Source organism: Bos indicus, chromosome 14 (genome assembly GCF_029378745.1).
Source record: "Bos indicus isolate NIAB-ARS_2022 breed Sahiwal x Tharparkar chromosome 14, NIAB-ARS_B.indTharparkar_mat_pri_1.0, whole genome shotgun sequence".
Lineage (NCBI taxonomy): Eukaryota > Metazoa > Chordata > Mammalia > Artiodactyla > Bovidae > Bos > Bos indicus.
The window spans coordinates 42,327,109-42,344,119 of NC_091773.1; the positions used below are offsets into that span (position 1 = coordinate 42,327,109).

The 17,011-nt window shown below is 41.6% G+C and overlaps 2 protein-coding genes across 6 annotated transcripts in view; one reads left to right on the plus strand and one right to left on the minus strand.

The window, feature by feature from the left end:
- The window catches only part of IL7 (interleukin 7), a 60,263-nt gene extending 43,946 nt beyond the window's left edge, over nt 1-16,317 (minus strand). For both annotated transcript variants that reach the window (XM_070802734.1, XM_019974069.2), the window contains exons 1-2: nt 16,012-16,317; nt 9,611-9,744 (exon numbers count right to left, since the gene is read on the minus strand). In XM_070802734.1, the coding sequence (XP_070658835.1) occupies nt 9,611-9,744; nt 16,012-16,021 (144 nt within the window). In that variant the 5' untranslated portion in view covers nt 16,022-16,317. The remainder of the gene's footprint in view (nt 1-9,610; nt 9,745-16,011) is intronic.
- The window catches only part of ZC2HC1A (zinc finger C2HC-type containing 1A), a 209,084-nt gene that overhangs the window by 110,650 nt on the left and 81,423 nt on the right, over nt 1-17,011 (plus strand). For 2 of the 4 annotated variants that reach the window (XR_011570618.1, XR_011570620.1), the window contains 2 exons: nt 1-15,604; nt 16,311-16,990. The exon at nt 1-15,604 is cut by the window's left edge. The exons of 1 other annotated variant lie outside the window; for it this stretch is intronic. The gene's annotated coding sequence lies outside the window, so the exon portion shown is untranslated. Of the gene's footprint in view, nt 15,605-16,310; nt 16,991-17,011 lie in introns of those variants that run through there. One more of the 4 variants, XR_011570619.1, reaches the window with a different exon arrangement.

Here is a 17,011-nt window from a genome sequence, read left to right on the forward strand (position 1 = left end):
GTTGCAAGAGGGCATCAGAGGGCAGACACACTGAAACCATACTCACAGGAAACAGTCAATATAATCACACTAGGACCACAGCCTTGTCTAACTCAATGAAACTAAGCCATGCCCGTGGGGCAACCCAAGACGGGTGGGTGATGGTGGAGAGATCTGATAGAATGTGGTCCACTGGAGAAGGGAATGGCAAACCACTTCAGTATTCTTGCCTTGAGAACCCCATGAACAGTATGAAAAGGCAAAATGATAGGATACTAAAAGAGAAACTCCCCAGGTCAGTAGGTGCCCAATATGCTACTGGAGATCAGTGGAGAAATAACTCCAGAAAGAATGAAGGGATGGAGCCAAAGCAAAAACAATGCCCAGCTGTGAATGTGGCTGGTGATAGAAGCAAGGTCTGATGCTGTAAAGAGCATTATTGCATAGGAACCTGGAATGTCAGGTCCATGAATCAAGGCAAATTGGAAGTGGTCAAACAATAGATGGCAAGAGTGAATGTCGACATTCTAGGAATCAGTGAACTAAAATGGACTGGAATGGGTGAATTTAACTCAGGTGACCATTATATCTACTACTGTGGGCAGGAATCCCTCAGAAGAAATGGAGTAGCCATCATGGTCAACAAAAGAGTCTGAAATGCAGTACTTGGATGCAATCTCAAAAACGACAGAATGATCTCTGTTCATTTCCAAGGCAAACCATTCAATATCACAGTAATCCAAGTCTGTGCCCCAACCAGTAACACTGAAGTTGAACGGTTCTATGAAGACCTACAAGACCTTTTAGAACTAACACCCAAAAAAAGATGTCCTTTTCATTATAGGGGACTGGAATGCAAAAGTAGGAAGTCAAGAAACACCTGGAGTAACAGGCAAGTTTGGCCTTGGAATACGGAATGAAGCAGGGCAAAGACTAATGGAGTTTTGCCAAGAAAATGCACTGGTCATGGCAAACACCCTCTTCCAACAACACAAGAGAAGACTCTACACATGGACATCACCAGATGGTCAACACCGAAATCAGATTGATTATGTTCTTTGCAGCCAAAGATGGAGAAGCTCTATACAGTCAACAAAAACAAGACCAGGAGCTCACTGTGGCTCAGATCGTGAACTCCTTATTACCAAATGCAGACTTAAATTGAAGAAAGTAGGGAAAACCACTAGACCATTCAGGGATGACCTAAATCAAATCCCTTATGATTATACAGTGGAAGTGAGAAATAGATTTAAGGGCCTAGATCTGATAGAGTGCCTGATGAACTATGGAATGAGGTTTGTGATATTGTACAGGAGACAGGAATCAAGACCATCCCTACGGAAAAGAAATGCAAAGAAGCAAAATTGCTGTCTGGGGAGGCCTTACAAATAGCTGTGAAAAGAAGAGAAGCAAAAAGCAAAGGAGAAAAGGAGAGATATAAACATCTGAATGCAGAGTTCCAAAGAATAGCAAGAAGAGATAAGAAAGCCTTCCTCAGCGATCAATGCGAAGAAATAGAGGAAAACAACAGAATGGGAAAGACTAGAGATCTCTTCAAAAAAATTAGAGATACCAAGGGAACATTTCAGGCAAAGATGGGCTCAATAAAGGACAGAAATGGTATGGACCTAACAGAAGCACAAGATATTAAGAAGAGGTGGCAAGAAATACATAGAAGAACTGTACAAAAAAGATCCTCACGACCCAGATAATCACTATGGTGTGATCACTGACCTAGAGCCAGACATCCTGGAATGTGAAGTCAAGTGGGCCTTAGAAAGCATCACTACGAACAAAGCTAGTGGAGGTGATGGAATTCCAGTTGCGCTATTTCAAATCCTGAAAGATGATGCTGTGAAAGTGCTGCACTCAATATGCCAGCAAATTTGGAAAACTCAGCAGTGGCCACAGGGCTGGAAAAGGACAGTTTTCATTCCAATCCCAAAGAAAGGCAATGCCAAAGAATGCTCAAACTACCGCACAATTGCACTCATCTCACATGCTAGTAAAGTAATGCTCAAAATTCTCCAAGCCAGGCTTCAGCAATACGTGAACTGTGAACTTCCTGATGTTCAAGCTGGTTTTAGAAAAGGCAGAGGAACCAGAGATCAAATTGCCAACATCAGCTGGATCATGGAAAAAGCAAGAGAGTTCCAGAAAAACATCTATTTCTGCTTTATTCACTATCCAAAGCCTTTGACTGTGTGGATCACAATAAACTGTGGAAAATTCTTCAAGAGATGGGAATACCAGACCACCCGATCTGCCTCTTGAGAAATCTGTATGTAGGTCAGGAAGCAACAGTTAGAACTGGACATGGAACAACAGACTGGTTCCAAATAGGAAAAGGAGTCCGTCAAGGCTGTATATTGTCACCCTGCTTATTTAACTTATATGCAGAGTACATCATGAGAAACGCTGGACTCGAAGAAACACAAGCTGGAATCAAGATTGCCGGGAAAAATATCAATAACCTTAGATATGCAGATGACAGCACCCTTATGGCAGAAAGTGAAGAGGAACTCAAAAGCCTCTTGATGAAAGTGAAAGTGGAGAGTGAAAAAGTTGGCTTAAAGCTCAACATTCAGAAAAGGAAGATCATGGCATCTGGTCCCATCACTTCATGGGAAATAGATGGGGAAACAGTGGAAACAGTGTCAGACTTAATTTTCTGGGCTCCAAAATCACTGCAGATGGTGACTGCAGCCATAAAATTAAAAGACGCTTACTCCTTGGAAGGAAAGTTATGACCAACCTAGACAGCATATTCAAAAGCAGAGACATTACTTTGCCAATAAAGGTCCGTCTAGTCAAGGCTATGGTTTTTCCTGTGGTCATGTATGGATGTGAGAGTTGGACTGTGAAGAAGGCTGAGCACCGAAGAATTGATGCTTTTGAACTGTGGTGTTGGAGAAGACTCTTGAGAGTCCCTTGGACTGCAAGGAGATCCAACCAGTCCCTTCTGAAGGAGATCAGCCCTGGGATTTCTTTGGAAGGAATGATGCTAAAGCTGAAACTCCAGTACTTGGCCACCTCATGCGAAGAGCTGACTCATTGGAAAAGACTCTGATGCTGGGAGGGATTGGGGGCAGGAGGAGAAGGGGACGCCAGAGGATGAGATGGCTGGATGGCATCACTTACTCGATGGACATGAGTCTGAGTGAACTCTGGGAGTTGGTGATGGAGAGGGAGGCCTGGTGTGCTGCAATTCATGGGGTCGCAAAGAGTCGGACACGACTGAGCGACTGAACTGAACTTAACTGAATATATATTAAGAAGCTTAAAGTGCTGATTCTATTTAACTTAGACATCCTAGTTTTAGAAATCTAAATCCTTACTTAGTAGACCATATAGAAAAAGGACCTTTATTATTTATTATGAATTTTCCATTCCTTCTGAGCTAAGTAGAAAAATGAGTCTCGCCCTTACCCTGAACCTTATATGGATTCTGTGTCAAGGCTTCCATCATTTGTACTTTCTTACTTCCACAACTCAGTTCTACTTTACTGATGTGCTCTGGATGATTTTAACATCCAGATGTATTCAAAATATCTGTCCAGCTCCCCTTCACCTTTCCCTACAATACAACCAGATCAGTTACCCTCTTATTGTCCTGACACCCTTCTTTAATTATGTTATTACCGTAACATTCTATCATGTGTTTCCCCTACCCCCGGCCCCACCAAAAAAAAAAAAAAAAACAGGCTATTGCCTGCTTTGCCTCATCATAATGAGGACTTTTTCTGGAACTAGACTGTTTGGATTTGAATTCCAGCTTTGCCACTTGCCAGCTATGTGGTTCAGGTCTCACTTTCCTCATTACATGGAATTATCTAATTATTATATTAAAATTATATAATTATTACATGGAAAGTGGTCAGAGCAGTGCTGGCACATAGTAAACCCTGAATTTGTGTTATTATTATTATTATAACTAACAGAGGATAAGACGATTGGGTGGCATCACCAACTCGATGAACATGAGTTTGAGCAGGCTCCGGGAGTTGGTGATGGGCAGGGAAGCCTGGCATGCTGCAGTCCATGGGGTCACAAAGAGTTGGACACGACTGAACAACTGAACTGAATTGATTATTATTATTATCATGTCATAGAGATATTATGAAGCTCAAATAATGTGTATGAAACCGCTTTGTAATGCACTACTCATTACTTTCTATTACAGTAACATGTGTTTACTTTAATCTCATAAATTATAGAAGAACAAGGACTATCTTATTTTCTAATGACTTACGTTGTACACAGTAAATTCTCAAAAGTTGCACTGAAATTAAATGTTATTTTATGACCAAATCACTGTTGACTTTTGGTTATGTCTAAATAACATCACATCAAGATAACTCACAATCTTGTTATATATACACTTGTGTCTTCCACTATGTTAGAGGTCTTTTCAAAGTAGAGTCTACAATGGAGAATCCACGGCAAGCATGGAAGGAAAAGCTTTAGGAATTCTATCTACAGTTTTTCTTTATCTTTTGTAAATTTTTATTGTTTGGAATATATCATTACTAACATGTATGCAATTACTATGCAAATGCTATAACAGGTAAGTAAATATATACTGGAAGTGCAGGCTTAAGACAGTTTTACTAAACGGTGTACACTCTAAAAGGTCTGGAGATCAGCACATTAACCCGCAGTATGGTTTCTCTCCTGGTGTCAAGCTGATCTATTGAAGTTTTCCTAGCACACAGTTTATATTTCTTTGTTTCCAAATCTGACTCACAACCAGTTTGTTTAAAATGAGAGTATGGCAGCCACTCCTTTTCAAGCTGCAACTTGCATTCTCACACCAAGACTTAACCATCACCAAATGTAAAGTCCTTAAAAGACAGGTCTGTATCTGGTCTATTTTTGCATCTATCCCCACACCCCCACCTCCTCACCACACAACAGGGTTTTCACAACTGGCACATAACAGGCTCCACATAAATGTTGGCTGAATGCATATAATGACACAGTGATTGCTACTGGAAGGCAGGAGAGTGTGCTGGTGAACAGCAGAAGCTCAGATCCTGGCTCTGCCACGTAACAGGGTGACCCTGAGCCTCAGAATTTTCCTTTGGGAAATGAAGGTGATTAAGTAAAGGGACTCTCCTGGGGTGTCCAGTGGTTAAGAATGACCCGCCAATGCAGGGGACACGGGTTCGATCACTCTGACCCAGGAAATTCCACTAAGTCCCTGCACCGCAGTTATTGAAACCCCCATGCCCTAGAACCTGTGCTCAGCAACGAGAGAAGCCACTGTAATGAGAAGCCCTTGCACTGTGACTAGAGAGCAGCCCTTGCTCATTGCAACTGGAGAAAGCCTACAGGCAGCAATGAAGACCCAGCACGACCAAAAATTAAAATGAATAAATAAATAATGTTTTTAAAAGTTAGTAAAGAGTAAAATCCATTTCTTGACTCAAAATATTAATTTGGGAGCATAATTTAATGCAGAAAACGCCCTCAATTCATGAAATGAAAAAGTGGGCAATTACCATGTAGTGTGCATTTTTTGTCAGCAGTTCTATGTATTAAAGTGGTACAGCATGCAGTTATATAGCATCTTGAGTTTCCTGTATCCCCCCAAGAGGTAAGACACTGATTTCCCAAGGAGCTGTGCCCCTTCAGTATGAGTATGCAGAGAAAGAGTGAGGGGAAGGAAGGGAAAGATTAGACAATTATTTCCATCTTATGAACGTGTGAGAGAGTTTGCTTTGTCATTTGGGGTTTCAAGTACTGATTACTGTTAAATCAACATATCCTATTACATTAATATGGCTCTTAAACTGTAAAAAAATTATTTTGGTCAATGAATCATTTGTCTATGTTGAAAATCCTAAAGAATAGCAACAATACCAATACCACCTCCTGGAACTAAAAGCAGTTCTAGCAAGATTTGAGGATACAAGGTTATATATGAAAGTCAATTGCTCTCCTATATACCTGCAATGAATAATTGGAACTTGAAATTCAAAACACAACACTATTTACAAAACTACCCAAAATACAATATCCTGTGCTTAAGTATAGTTCTAACAAAATATGAACAAGATTGGTATGAGGAAAAGCACAAAACTCTGATAAAAGAAATAATAAATAGAAGGATATTCCATGACCATGGATAGTAAGATTCAATACAGTTAGGACGTCAGGTAGGATGTGAGTTCTGATACCTCACCAATGAAGATATGCAGACGGCAATAGTCTGTGAAGGATGTTCAACATCATATGACATTAGGGAGCTGCTAATTAAAAGGACAGTGAAGTACAATGAAACATCTATTAGAATGGCTAGAATTTAAAACACTGACAACAGCAAATGTGGCAAGGATGTAAGGCAACAGGAGCTCTCATTCATTGCTGTTGAGAATGCAAAATGGTACAGTCACTTTGGAAGACAGCATGGCAGTTTAATACAAAGCTAAACATAGTCTTACCATATGATCCAGCAATCATTCTCCTAGGAATTTATCCAAATGAGTTGAAAATGTATGTCCACACAAAACCCTGCACACAAATGTTTGCAGAAGCTTTATGCTCGATAAAGGACAGAAATGGTATGGACCTAACAGAAGCACAAGATATTAAGAAGAGATGGCAAGAATACACAGAAGAACTGTACAAAAAAGATCTTCACAACCCAGATAATCATGATGGTGTGATCACTGACCTAGAGCCAGACATCCTGGAATGTGAAGTCAAGTGGGCCTTAGAAAGCATCACTACGAACAAAGCTAGTGGAGGTGATGGAATTCCAGTTGCGCTATTTCAAATCCTGAAAGATGATGCTGTGAAAGTGCTGCACTCAATATGCCAGCAAATTTGGAAAACTCAGCAGTGGCCACAGGGCTGGAAAAGGACAGTTTTCATTCCAATCCCAAAGAAAGGCAATGACAAAGAATGCTCAAACTACCGCACAATTGCACTCATCTCACATGCTAGTAAAGTAATGCTCAAAATTCTCCAAGCCAGGCTTCAGCAATACGTGAACTGTGAACTTCCTGATGTTCAAGCTGGTTTTAGAAAAGGCAGAGGAACCAGAGATCAAATTGCCAACATCAGCTGGATTATGGAAAAAGCAAGAGAGTTCCAGAAAAACATCTATTTCTGCTTTATTGACTAAGCCAAAGCCTTTGACTGTGTGGATCACAATAAACTGTGGAAAATTCTGAAAGAGATGGGAATACCAGACCACCCGATCTGCCTCTTGAGAAATCTGTATGCAGGTCAGGAAGCAACAGTTAGAACTGGACATGGAACAACAGACTGGTTCCAAATAGGAAAAGGAGTCCGTCAAGGCTGTATATTGTCACCCTGCTTATTTAATTTATATGCAGAGTACATTATGAGAAACGCTGAATTGGAAGAAACACAAGCTGGAATCCAGATTGCCGGGAGAAATATCAATAACCTCAGATATGCAGATGACACCACCCTTATGGCAGAAAGTGAAGAGGAACTAAAAAGCCTCTTGATGAAAGTGAAAGTGGAGAGTGAAAAGGTTGGCTTAAAGCTCAACATTCAGAAAATGAAGATTATGGCATCTGGTCCCATCACTTCATGGGAAATAAATGGGGAAACAGTGGAAACAGTGTCAGACTTTATTTTTCTGGGCTCCAAAATCACTGCAGATGGTGACTGCAGCCATAAAATTAAAAGATGCTTACTCCTTGGAAGGAAAGTTATGACCAACCTAGACAGCATATTCAAAAGCAGAGACATTACTTTGCCAACAAAGGTCCGTCTAGTCAAGGCTATGGTTTTTCCTGTGGTCATGTATGTATGGATGTGAGAGTTGGACTGTGAAGAAGGCTGAGCGCCGAAGAATTGATGCTTTTGAACTGTGGTGTTGGAGAAGACTCTTGAGAGTCCCTTGGACTGCAAGGAGATCCAACCAGTCCCTTCTGAAGGAGATCAGCCCTGGGATTTCTTTGGAAGGAATGATGCTAAAACTGAAACTCCAGTACTTTGGCCACCTCATGCAAAGAGTTGACTCATTGGAAAAGACTCTGATGCTGGGAGGGACTGGAGGCAGGAGGAGAAGGGGACGCCAGAGGATGAGATGGCTGGATGGCATCACTGACTCAGTGGACGTGAGTCTGAGTGAACTCTGGGAGTTGGTGATGGAGAGGGAGGCCTGGTGTGCTGCAATTCATGGGGTCGCAAAGAGTCGGACACGACTGAGCGACTGAACTGAACTGAACTGATTCATAATTGTCAAAATTAGAAGCAATAAAGACATATCCTTCAATCAGTGAATGGAGAAACAAACTGTAGTACATCCATTCGATGGAATTTTATTCAACAATAAAATGAAATGAGCTATCAAGCCACAAAAAGGCAGGGAAGAACCTTAAATACACATTGCTAAATCAAAGAATCCAGTCTAAAAAAGCTACAAACTACATGATTCTAACTATATGACATTTTTAGAGGCTAACCGCAGAGACCGTAAACAGATCTGTGGTTGCCATGGGTTAAGAGGAGGGAGGGAAGTATGAATCAGTGGAGCACAGGGAATTTTTAAGGATGGTGAAACTATTTGCATGATACTGTCAGGGTGGATACAGGACATTACCCATTTGTCAAAAACCATATAATTGTGCAACAGGAGAAACAAACACTAATGTCAACTATGGGATTTAGTTAATAACAATGTATCAATATTGGTTCATTGATTGTAACTAATGTACCACACAAATGCAAGATGTTAAATACAGGGGATATTGTACAGAGGGAGGGTGGGTGTGTGGGAATTCTCTACATTCTCCTCAACTTTTCTGTAAACCTAAAACTACCCTAAAGAATAATAGCTGTTATCAAAAAATGTCCAAAGTAAGTAAAAAATACCACAGCAAATTATATATATATATAAAATACTTAAGTATATGCCAATACACACATTCAGATAAAATAAAATAACTATACATCTCTTTCTCTTCTTGATAATTTTTCGATTTTAGTTCCCTGACCAGGGATCAAACACATTCCCCTGTAGTGGAAGCATGGAGTCTTACCACTGGACTTCCAGGGAAATCCCTTCACGATAAATTTTAAACTATATATTCTGTTATTTTCCTTCTTCGAATACAATGCTTTTATATGGACTGTCAATCATGTCCGACTCTTTGCAACCCCATGGACTGTAGACTATCAGGCTCCTCTGTCCATGGGATTTTCCAGGCAAGAGTACCGGAGTGGGTTACCATTTCCTTCTCCAGGGGATCTTCCCGACCCACGTATCGAACCTGGGTCTCCAGCATTGCAGGCAGATGTTTTACCATCTGAGCTACCAGGGAAGCCACAGTGTAATGCTTTTATATGGACTGTCAGTGGAAGATGAGGAGATGCAGAGAGTTATGCTAAATTATGTTCAGAAAAATTTTGGTAGTGAAGGGAACTAGGATTGATGAGTCTGGAGTCTAGGAAAGAATTCTTTTTAAAGGATATAATGATGACAACTCTAAAAAAAAAATACTGTTAGCCCCCATTCACTTTTATTCTTTAGTTATTTCACTGTCTTTCAAAGAATATAAGTAAATACTAAAATATAAAACTGCATACCAACAGTACATATAAAATTTTGCCAATGAGTTAAAATGCGAGGAAAACAAACACATACCAAGTCATCGATGTTGACCATTAGAACATTCTGATATGCTCCACCGTCTTTACCGCTAATATCACAATCAGATGATGCTACTGGCAACAGAACAAGGATCAGGGGAGGAATTCCAAAGATATACCTAAAAGAAACTGAATTCAACAGTAAGTAAGAATCAGCCAAATGTTTTAAGTCATATTATATCATCTGATGGCAGTGTTTCAATTGGCCTGACCACTAATTTCTAAGAATTTTTAAAATGTATCTTGCTTCTGCAGAGTGTAGGGAAAAACTCCGAAGTTCATTATTATGTAACAGCCAAAGTAAGACAATATTTTAGAGTCTAGGTTTCTTTCATTTGAATTCAGATATAACTCTTTGGGATAGTGCAGAACAGGTGTGATGACAGCAAAGTCTCTTTGCTCCATTGACAGAAAAACAGGTAAACTATAGGTTAAAAATGAGAAATTCTTGAAAGTTTATGATCTATGGCACGTGACTGTATATTTATATAAAACTTGGTGGCTGATCAAGTGTCCAGCTGTTTCCTGGAGGCAACATTGCAGGAAGTTTATCTCCACAGTACGGCACTATGATCATATGCTTTCTTTTTAATAATGGACCTTAGAAGGCTTACCTTTCCTAGAACTGGTACAAAGTTGACATTTATATTATAAGACCCCTTATCTTTTCAGTATCTTCTATTTCTAAATGCCCAGAGACTCACATTCTCTTCAAACACAGCCCTGTTTAGCTTCTTGACATGTTAGGAAAACAATAAATAAATTCATACCCTGTTAACTAATTATTTATATCTGTTTTTAAATGTCTTCTTATTTAGGGGCATTTTTTAATCAAAATGGATGAAATTATAAATGACATCATTTTTGGCAATAGTAATACACTGATAGAAAGCTAGGGATTCCCTGAGGGATTAAAATCTGGTTTTATGGGGACTTATTTTATTTCTTCACAAGCTTGCCAGAGTGTCTTGTTTGAATCTTTCTGTAAACTATTGAGTGTTGATGACAATGTATTTCCTGTGACTTTCACCAGTGAACTTTAACTATTCTCATTGAGTGCAAGACATTTCACATGTATGCCTACTCCTGATTAAGATTACAAACAATGCTGCTTGGAACCCAAGGAACTAAAGACTGTCAAATATATCATAAACTTCCCGATAACATTATAATCTGTTACATCATTATCTGTCATACAAAAGTGAGTAACCCTCCCCATTAAATTATGTGCTGTTAGTGACCCATATATTTACAATACAGTATGTAGACTGGATAGCAGATAGAGGAACAAACATGAATCTCACATCAAATCTTCATACTGACATTTAACAAGGTAAGAAAAACAAAATGAGAGGCAGGATCTACTCAAAGCTCTGACACTAAGTTTCTGTACGCATGATGAGCAAGAATTCACTTAGGAGATTAATGATGCTGCTGCTGCTACTGCTAAGTCGCTTCAGTCATGTCCAACTCTGTGCGACCCCATAGACAGCAGTCCACCAGGCTCCCCCATCCCTGGGATTTTCCAGGCAAGAGTACTGGAGTGGGTTGCCACTGCCTTCTCCGGATGATGATGCTAGTTGCCTTTAACTGAGTACCTGTCATGTACCAAGCACTGTTCAGTGCCTTATACTTACTGTCTCTAAAGATCCAAAGGGTCCTACCAGGTAGTTAATCTTTTTGTTAAACATAAATAGTAGGTGCCGGGTCTGGATTCTAACCTGAGCCAATTGCTTCACCAGGATTTGATCCTAAATGCCCATAATCTTTCTAAAAAATAATCTTATTTATTTATTTATTTTTGGTTGTGCTGGGTTTTCCTTGTTGTGTGGGCTTTTCTCTAGTTGCGAAGCACGGGTTTCTCATCACCATGACATCTCTTGTTGAAGAGCACCAGCTCTAGGGCGCACAGGCTTTAGGAGTTGTGGTCCCCAGGCTCTGGAGCACAGCTTCAGTAGTTGTGGTGTATGGGCTTAGTTGCCCTGGGACACGTGGGATCTTCCCAGATCAGGAATTAAACTCATGTCTCCTGCATCAGTAGGTGGATTCTTTACCACTGAGCCACCAGGGAAGCCTACCCATAATCTTTTAATAATACATCATCATTTTTATCTAAATGAAAACTACCTCCAGGTTCTATTATCTATCTCCACCTCTCTTTCTTCTACTATTGTCTCTCTCACCTGAAGATTCTCAAACAATGATCAATTGCTAATTATTTAGTATCCTAACTTTGTAATTAGATTTGTATAGATAGTGCAGAGCCAAACTTTTTCTTTTCTCTGTCATCTTAAAGGTGTCTGGCAGGGATACTTCAGGAGGAATAGAGGATAAGGAAAGTTTATACACCATATAGCTTGAAATGAGCTTTAAAGGAATAATAACAAAGTAATTAAACATTAGAATGAAAAGGAGACATTTTTACTATTGTACATAAATGTTATTTCAAAGGTCCACATTTTACACTTCGATTTAGGAGGCAGTTTTATTTTTTCTGAGCACTACTTATTGTGCCCTCTTCATTCCAAATTTCAGTAATGAGTGCTCCCAAAATTCATGTTGATCCACTTGGTCATTGGATGGTATTTTATCAATGCTTTCAAATGATGACTTAGTGGGGAATTAAGTCTTTTTTGTGCAATTCTAAAAAATATTTGCCTTATCTAGAGCGTCTTTGGTTGCCACTATTGTTAAATGGGCTTCCCTGGTGGCTCAGAGGTTAAAGTGTCTGCTCGCAATGTGAGAGACCTGGGTTCAATCCCTGGGTTGGGAAGATCCCTTGGAGAAGGAAATGGCAACCCACTCCAGTATTCTTGCCTGGAGAATCCCATGGATGGAGGAGCTGGTGGGCTACAGTCCACGGGGTCACAGAGAGTCGGACATGACTGAGTGACTTAACTTGTTAAATAGGTCAGCCCTGGGCTTCCCTGGTGGCTTGGCAGTAAAGAATCTGCAATGCAAGAGACATGGGTTCAATTTCTGGGTTGGGAAGATCCCCTGGAGAAGAAAAAGTCAACTCATTCCATTATGCTTGCCTGGGAAATCCCATGGACAGAGGAGCCTGGCAAGCTACAGTTCACTGGGCCACAAAAGAGTTAGACGTGACTTAGGAATTAAATCACCACCAGCAGCTCAGCTCCAGATAGCCTTGGCAACACAAAGCACAGAGGGAGACCTGGAGGCTGTGTCTTGGTGTGGAAATGGGTTAAGAGACCACTAAAAGGACAGAGCAGCTCAAAATCTTCACTTCCCTAATTTGTACAATGAAAACCTCAGACTAACCGATCCCTTGATATCCCTTTCAACTCGTAAGCACCTTAATTCTAAGAATCTACCTAGCCATCCAAATACAGTAACTCTTTAAACCTGAAATCCCCTGATGGACAATGTTGCAAATACATTCCAGTGCTTCAAACCCAGGTCTCAGAAGTTCCTAGATTTCTCATTAATGACTTGCCTTCAACTGAAGTCTTTTCTCCATACCACATAGAGAGTAACATATTAATATTGCCTAGTTTGAGCCTGCTTTTGACATTGTTGTCACAATAGGAAAGGACTCTGCTTTTATTTTTAGATTATGCATAGAATACCAACCCTATCCCCCCCCACCTTGACTTTTCCCTTAGGTTACAAAAAAAGATAAACCGTAAAGAATAATGCAAGGCAAGCTTGGGCTTGTGGAATTTTCTTTAGATTTCCTGAAGGGATTGAAACTGGAGAATTTGTTTTCAGTAGGGAATTTGGTTAAACCAGAATGATGGCTGTCTAAAAAAGTCTTGTTGGTTTTTATATTAAGCCAAATAATACATTCAATCCTCAGATGCTTGTTATGGGGTCAAAGTGAACATAAACAAATTAGTTTCTACAATCCTTCAAATCCAATCTTTCATTACTGTTTAAGACCAATCAGTATGTATTGACTGTCTACTGTACACATTACATAGACCTATTTTCATGAAAGACATTATCTGAATATATAAGATTTGGCTTTAGTATGAGCAATTGGCATAAACGAGTGAATAAATAAAAAGTTAATAAACAGTAGGAAATAATCATATATGAAAACCACCATTTAAAGGTTCTAAAATCAATTTTATGTTCACACAAAGCATTCTAATATTTGCCACAAACATATTGATTGGATTATAAATTCTATCCATAAGTCCTATGATAAACAGCAGATAAAGACATTTCTGAAGCCATCCTATAATACTATATACAGTATTTCATTTAATCCCATAACCATTTCTTGAGGTAAGTACTATCAATTACTAAACATTTTGGCAGATGGAGAATCTGGGGCCCAAATTTTTCCCCGGATAAAACGAGTTTTGTAAGAGTCAGGATTCAAATCCAAGATTGTCAGGTTGAAAAGTCTAGAAACTAAGCTTTCAGCCACTGAGCTACACTGCTTCCTGTAAAAATAACTGCATGTGTGTCCTCAAGGGAAATGTGCAAAAACCCCATCTTTCTCCACATGAAACTCACTGTGGTGCTTCCTTGGCCAAGCTCTGAAACATTGCACCACATACTCCTATTTAAGGGGAAAAAGACATTGACTGTTTGGTTTTATTACATTAGGTTATGTGTCACAGGTGCAGCCAGAAAAAAAAAAAAATCTCACATCACAGAGAAATCAACATGTAATGTGGTCCTACAAAGTAACCTCTTCCATTTTTGTCTAAGGTATTTCAGCATTGTTATGATGCCCTGTGTAATTCTCTTTAAACTTGTTCAGGCTTTCTAATCTTCCTCAGTTCTCCATTTGTACCACTATTCCATTTTTGGGTCGTCAAATAATTAAATTATCAAAACTAGAGAGCACAATCATCAAGGACCACATAGGAGGTCCTCAACTACTTCAACTTCCAAAAGAAGTGTCAAAGTGAAAGGACAAAAAGTAATGAAACCTCTAATGAAATCTATTGGAACAAACTGCAGATAGCCACTCAGAGTAATTATTATTAGGAGTTTAGAATTCTAATATTTTGGTTGCTGATAACTTATGCTACATGATTAGTGTAGATATTCAGGAAATGGAATAATGGACACCTTAGCTTCCTCCTTGTCAGTAATGGACACCTTAGCTTCCTCCTCTTGCTTTACCTCTCCGCTCTAGATCAGAGGTGATGGGAGGATAAGAGCTGGGAGCCATCCAGAAAGAAGCAACTGCAGAAGCTCGGTGGGCATTGTAAGGAAAACAGGAATATACCTAATTTCTAATTCTATATTAAACTTCTAGAGGAGGCCCATTAAGAATTCTCTATACTCTAAACCCTACTCCGTTATTTTGTTACTAATCAGGTACTTCTGGACTATGTCACTTTTTGATGCTTGAATACCTGTGAGTGGGCAAAAAGCTCTTCTAATCTAAAGGTGGAGCCAGGAAAGGCATCAAACAGGACAACAACCTCCTGTCTATTCTGGCCCCCTCCCCATTCGTCTCCTTTTGATAGAGGAAGTATTTACTGTAAAACAGCAGAATTTTCCTCAGGCGATCCCTCCCTAAACACGTTTCCCTTCCCCCCAATCCCCCCAGCACACCTTTTTTGTTTTGTTTTTCCCCCTAGTCAACTTTTGGACTCTATACTAGCCGTATGGCTGCTAACGCCATCGCTTCAGCTCTGTCCTTGCCCATTTAAAATTCGTATTCCACACAAGTAAAATCTACTCGGTCTCAGCAAGGGTCTAAAATGTAGAATTATGCCTGTTAATTCTGCCTCCGTCAAGGAGCACCCATTTAGAACAAACAAAACAAAACCCAAAGTGTCCCTTCTCAGTGCCAGCCCGGAGCACTTGGTTTCCCAGCAAAAGACACCGGGTACAGCCCCAGTCGGAAACTCCCAGCCTCAGTAAGTGGGTGAAAACGGGGTTTTCCGGAGACCTGTCCCTTTGGGGTTTAAAAGCGTGTCCCGTGGGAGCTTCGCTTTCACTTCTCTAAGGATTTGGAGCTGCAAGAGCCCACATCCTCGCAGATCCCGGGGCGCCGGTGAGTACCTCGGCGCGACCAGGAGCCCGGGGTGGGTGGGTTGGGCGCTCGGTTGACAGCGGGCGGCGCTGGCTCCGGGAGAAGGACGGAGCGCGTTGTTACCCCGGGACCTGGGCGCAGGCTGCCACAGCTGAACGGCGCGGAGGCTGCAGCGCCGGGTCTCGGGGACAGAGGGCCGGCGTCGGGGACCGAGGCTCCCACGCAGCTTGCCAGGTGCAAGTGGCAATGGGCCAGGGTACTCGGGCGCGGTCGCCGGCTGCCCCGGGGCAGAGCCCGAGCTCTCCGCAGGTCCAAAGTGCAAGGCCAGGCTGTTCCCGGACGCGCCTGAGCGCGGGGCCCCGCAGCGCGTCCGAGTCCCCGGGAGTGCCGGGCGCGCGAATTTCTGCGCCCGAGAGAGGAGCGCTTACCATGGAACATGGTCTGCGGGAGCGGGCGTGGTCATGATGACCGCAACTGCAGCAGGAGCACGCTCTCACCGCCCATAGTCACTCCCAGGACCCTGGTCTTCCGCGGAGTTACCGGGAGTCCGTGCCGGGAAGGCCGTCTCTGTCGCTGGTTCCTCCTACCCACGCCGAGCCTGCTGTTTCATCCATCCCAAGGGGGGCGGCACACACCAGGGCCCGGCTCTGCGCTTTGCCTTTCCCATAACTTCCGTAGGATCAGCCGGCAGTGTACTTTCAGTTTCTACTTTGCGCTTGGTCTGCAGGTTCGATCTCCAAGTTAATCACTGGGGCGTCTTCACAGCACCCCCCCCCGCCTCCCTTCTCCTGGTCACCTGCGTCCTCCCCGAGCGCTTCCTGTGCGCCTGGACCAAGACCAGAGGAGCGCGCGGATTTCCAAAGCACCGCAGGAGGAATGAGTTGGTCTTCTGATTCCGGGCGATTTGAGGCAAAAGACTTCCCAAATGACCTCTAGCCGCCTTGGCAAAAGTAGGCGACTAGGATCTAAAAGCATCGGTTGCTAATGAGTCCACAGAAGCCGTAAATGTGAGGGGCGAGAGCTGGGCTATTGCAAGCGGGAACCAGGGAGGAGGCGTAGCAGCTCTTGCCGCGGATGTGGTGGTGGACGATGCCAAGTCCTCTTGTTTAAAAAAAAAAAAAAGGAAGTAAAGAATGATGAATGATTAAGAGGGCCACGGGCCACTCCCTCGGCCTCTCTAACCTCTCTTGGTCTCTTTCCTCTCTGTCTTTTGTACATGCACCTGCTCAGGTGAGATCTCAAAGGAAAATAAAGCGGTGGGTCAGTCTCCTCTGGGAAGAGCTATCTTTGGACCTAGAAATTAAAGCCCAAATTAGGTGGAGAAAGTGGAGACCGATAATAGCTCCTAACAACGTCTCCCTTGTGCGTTTGTCTGAATTGGCTAATAAATCAAATTATCCATTGTGACTGTGTGTTTACAGAAGCTTA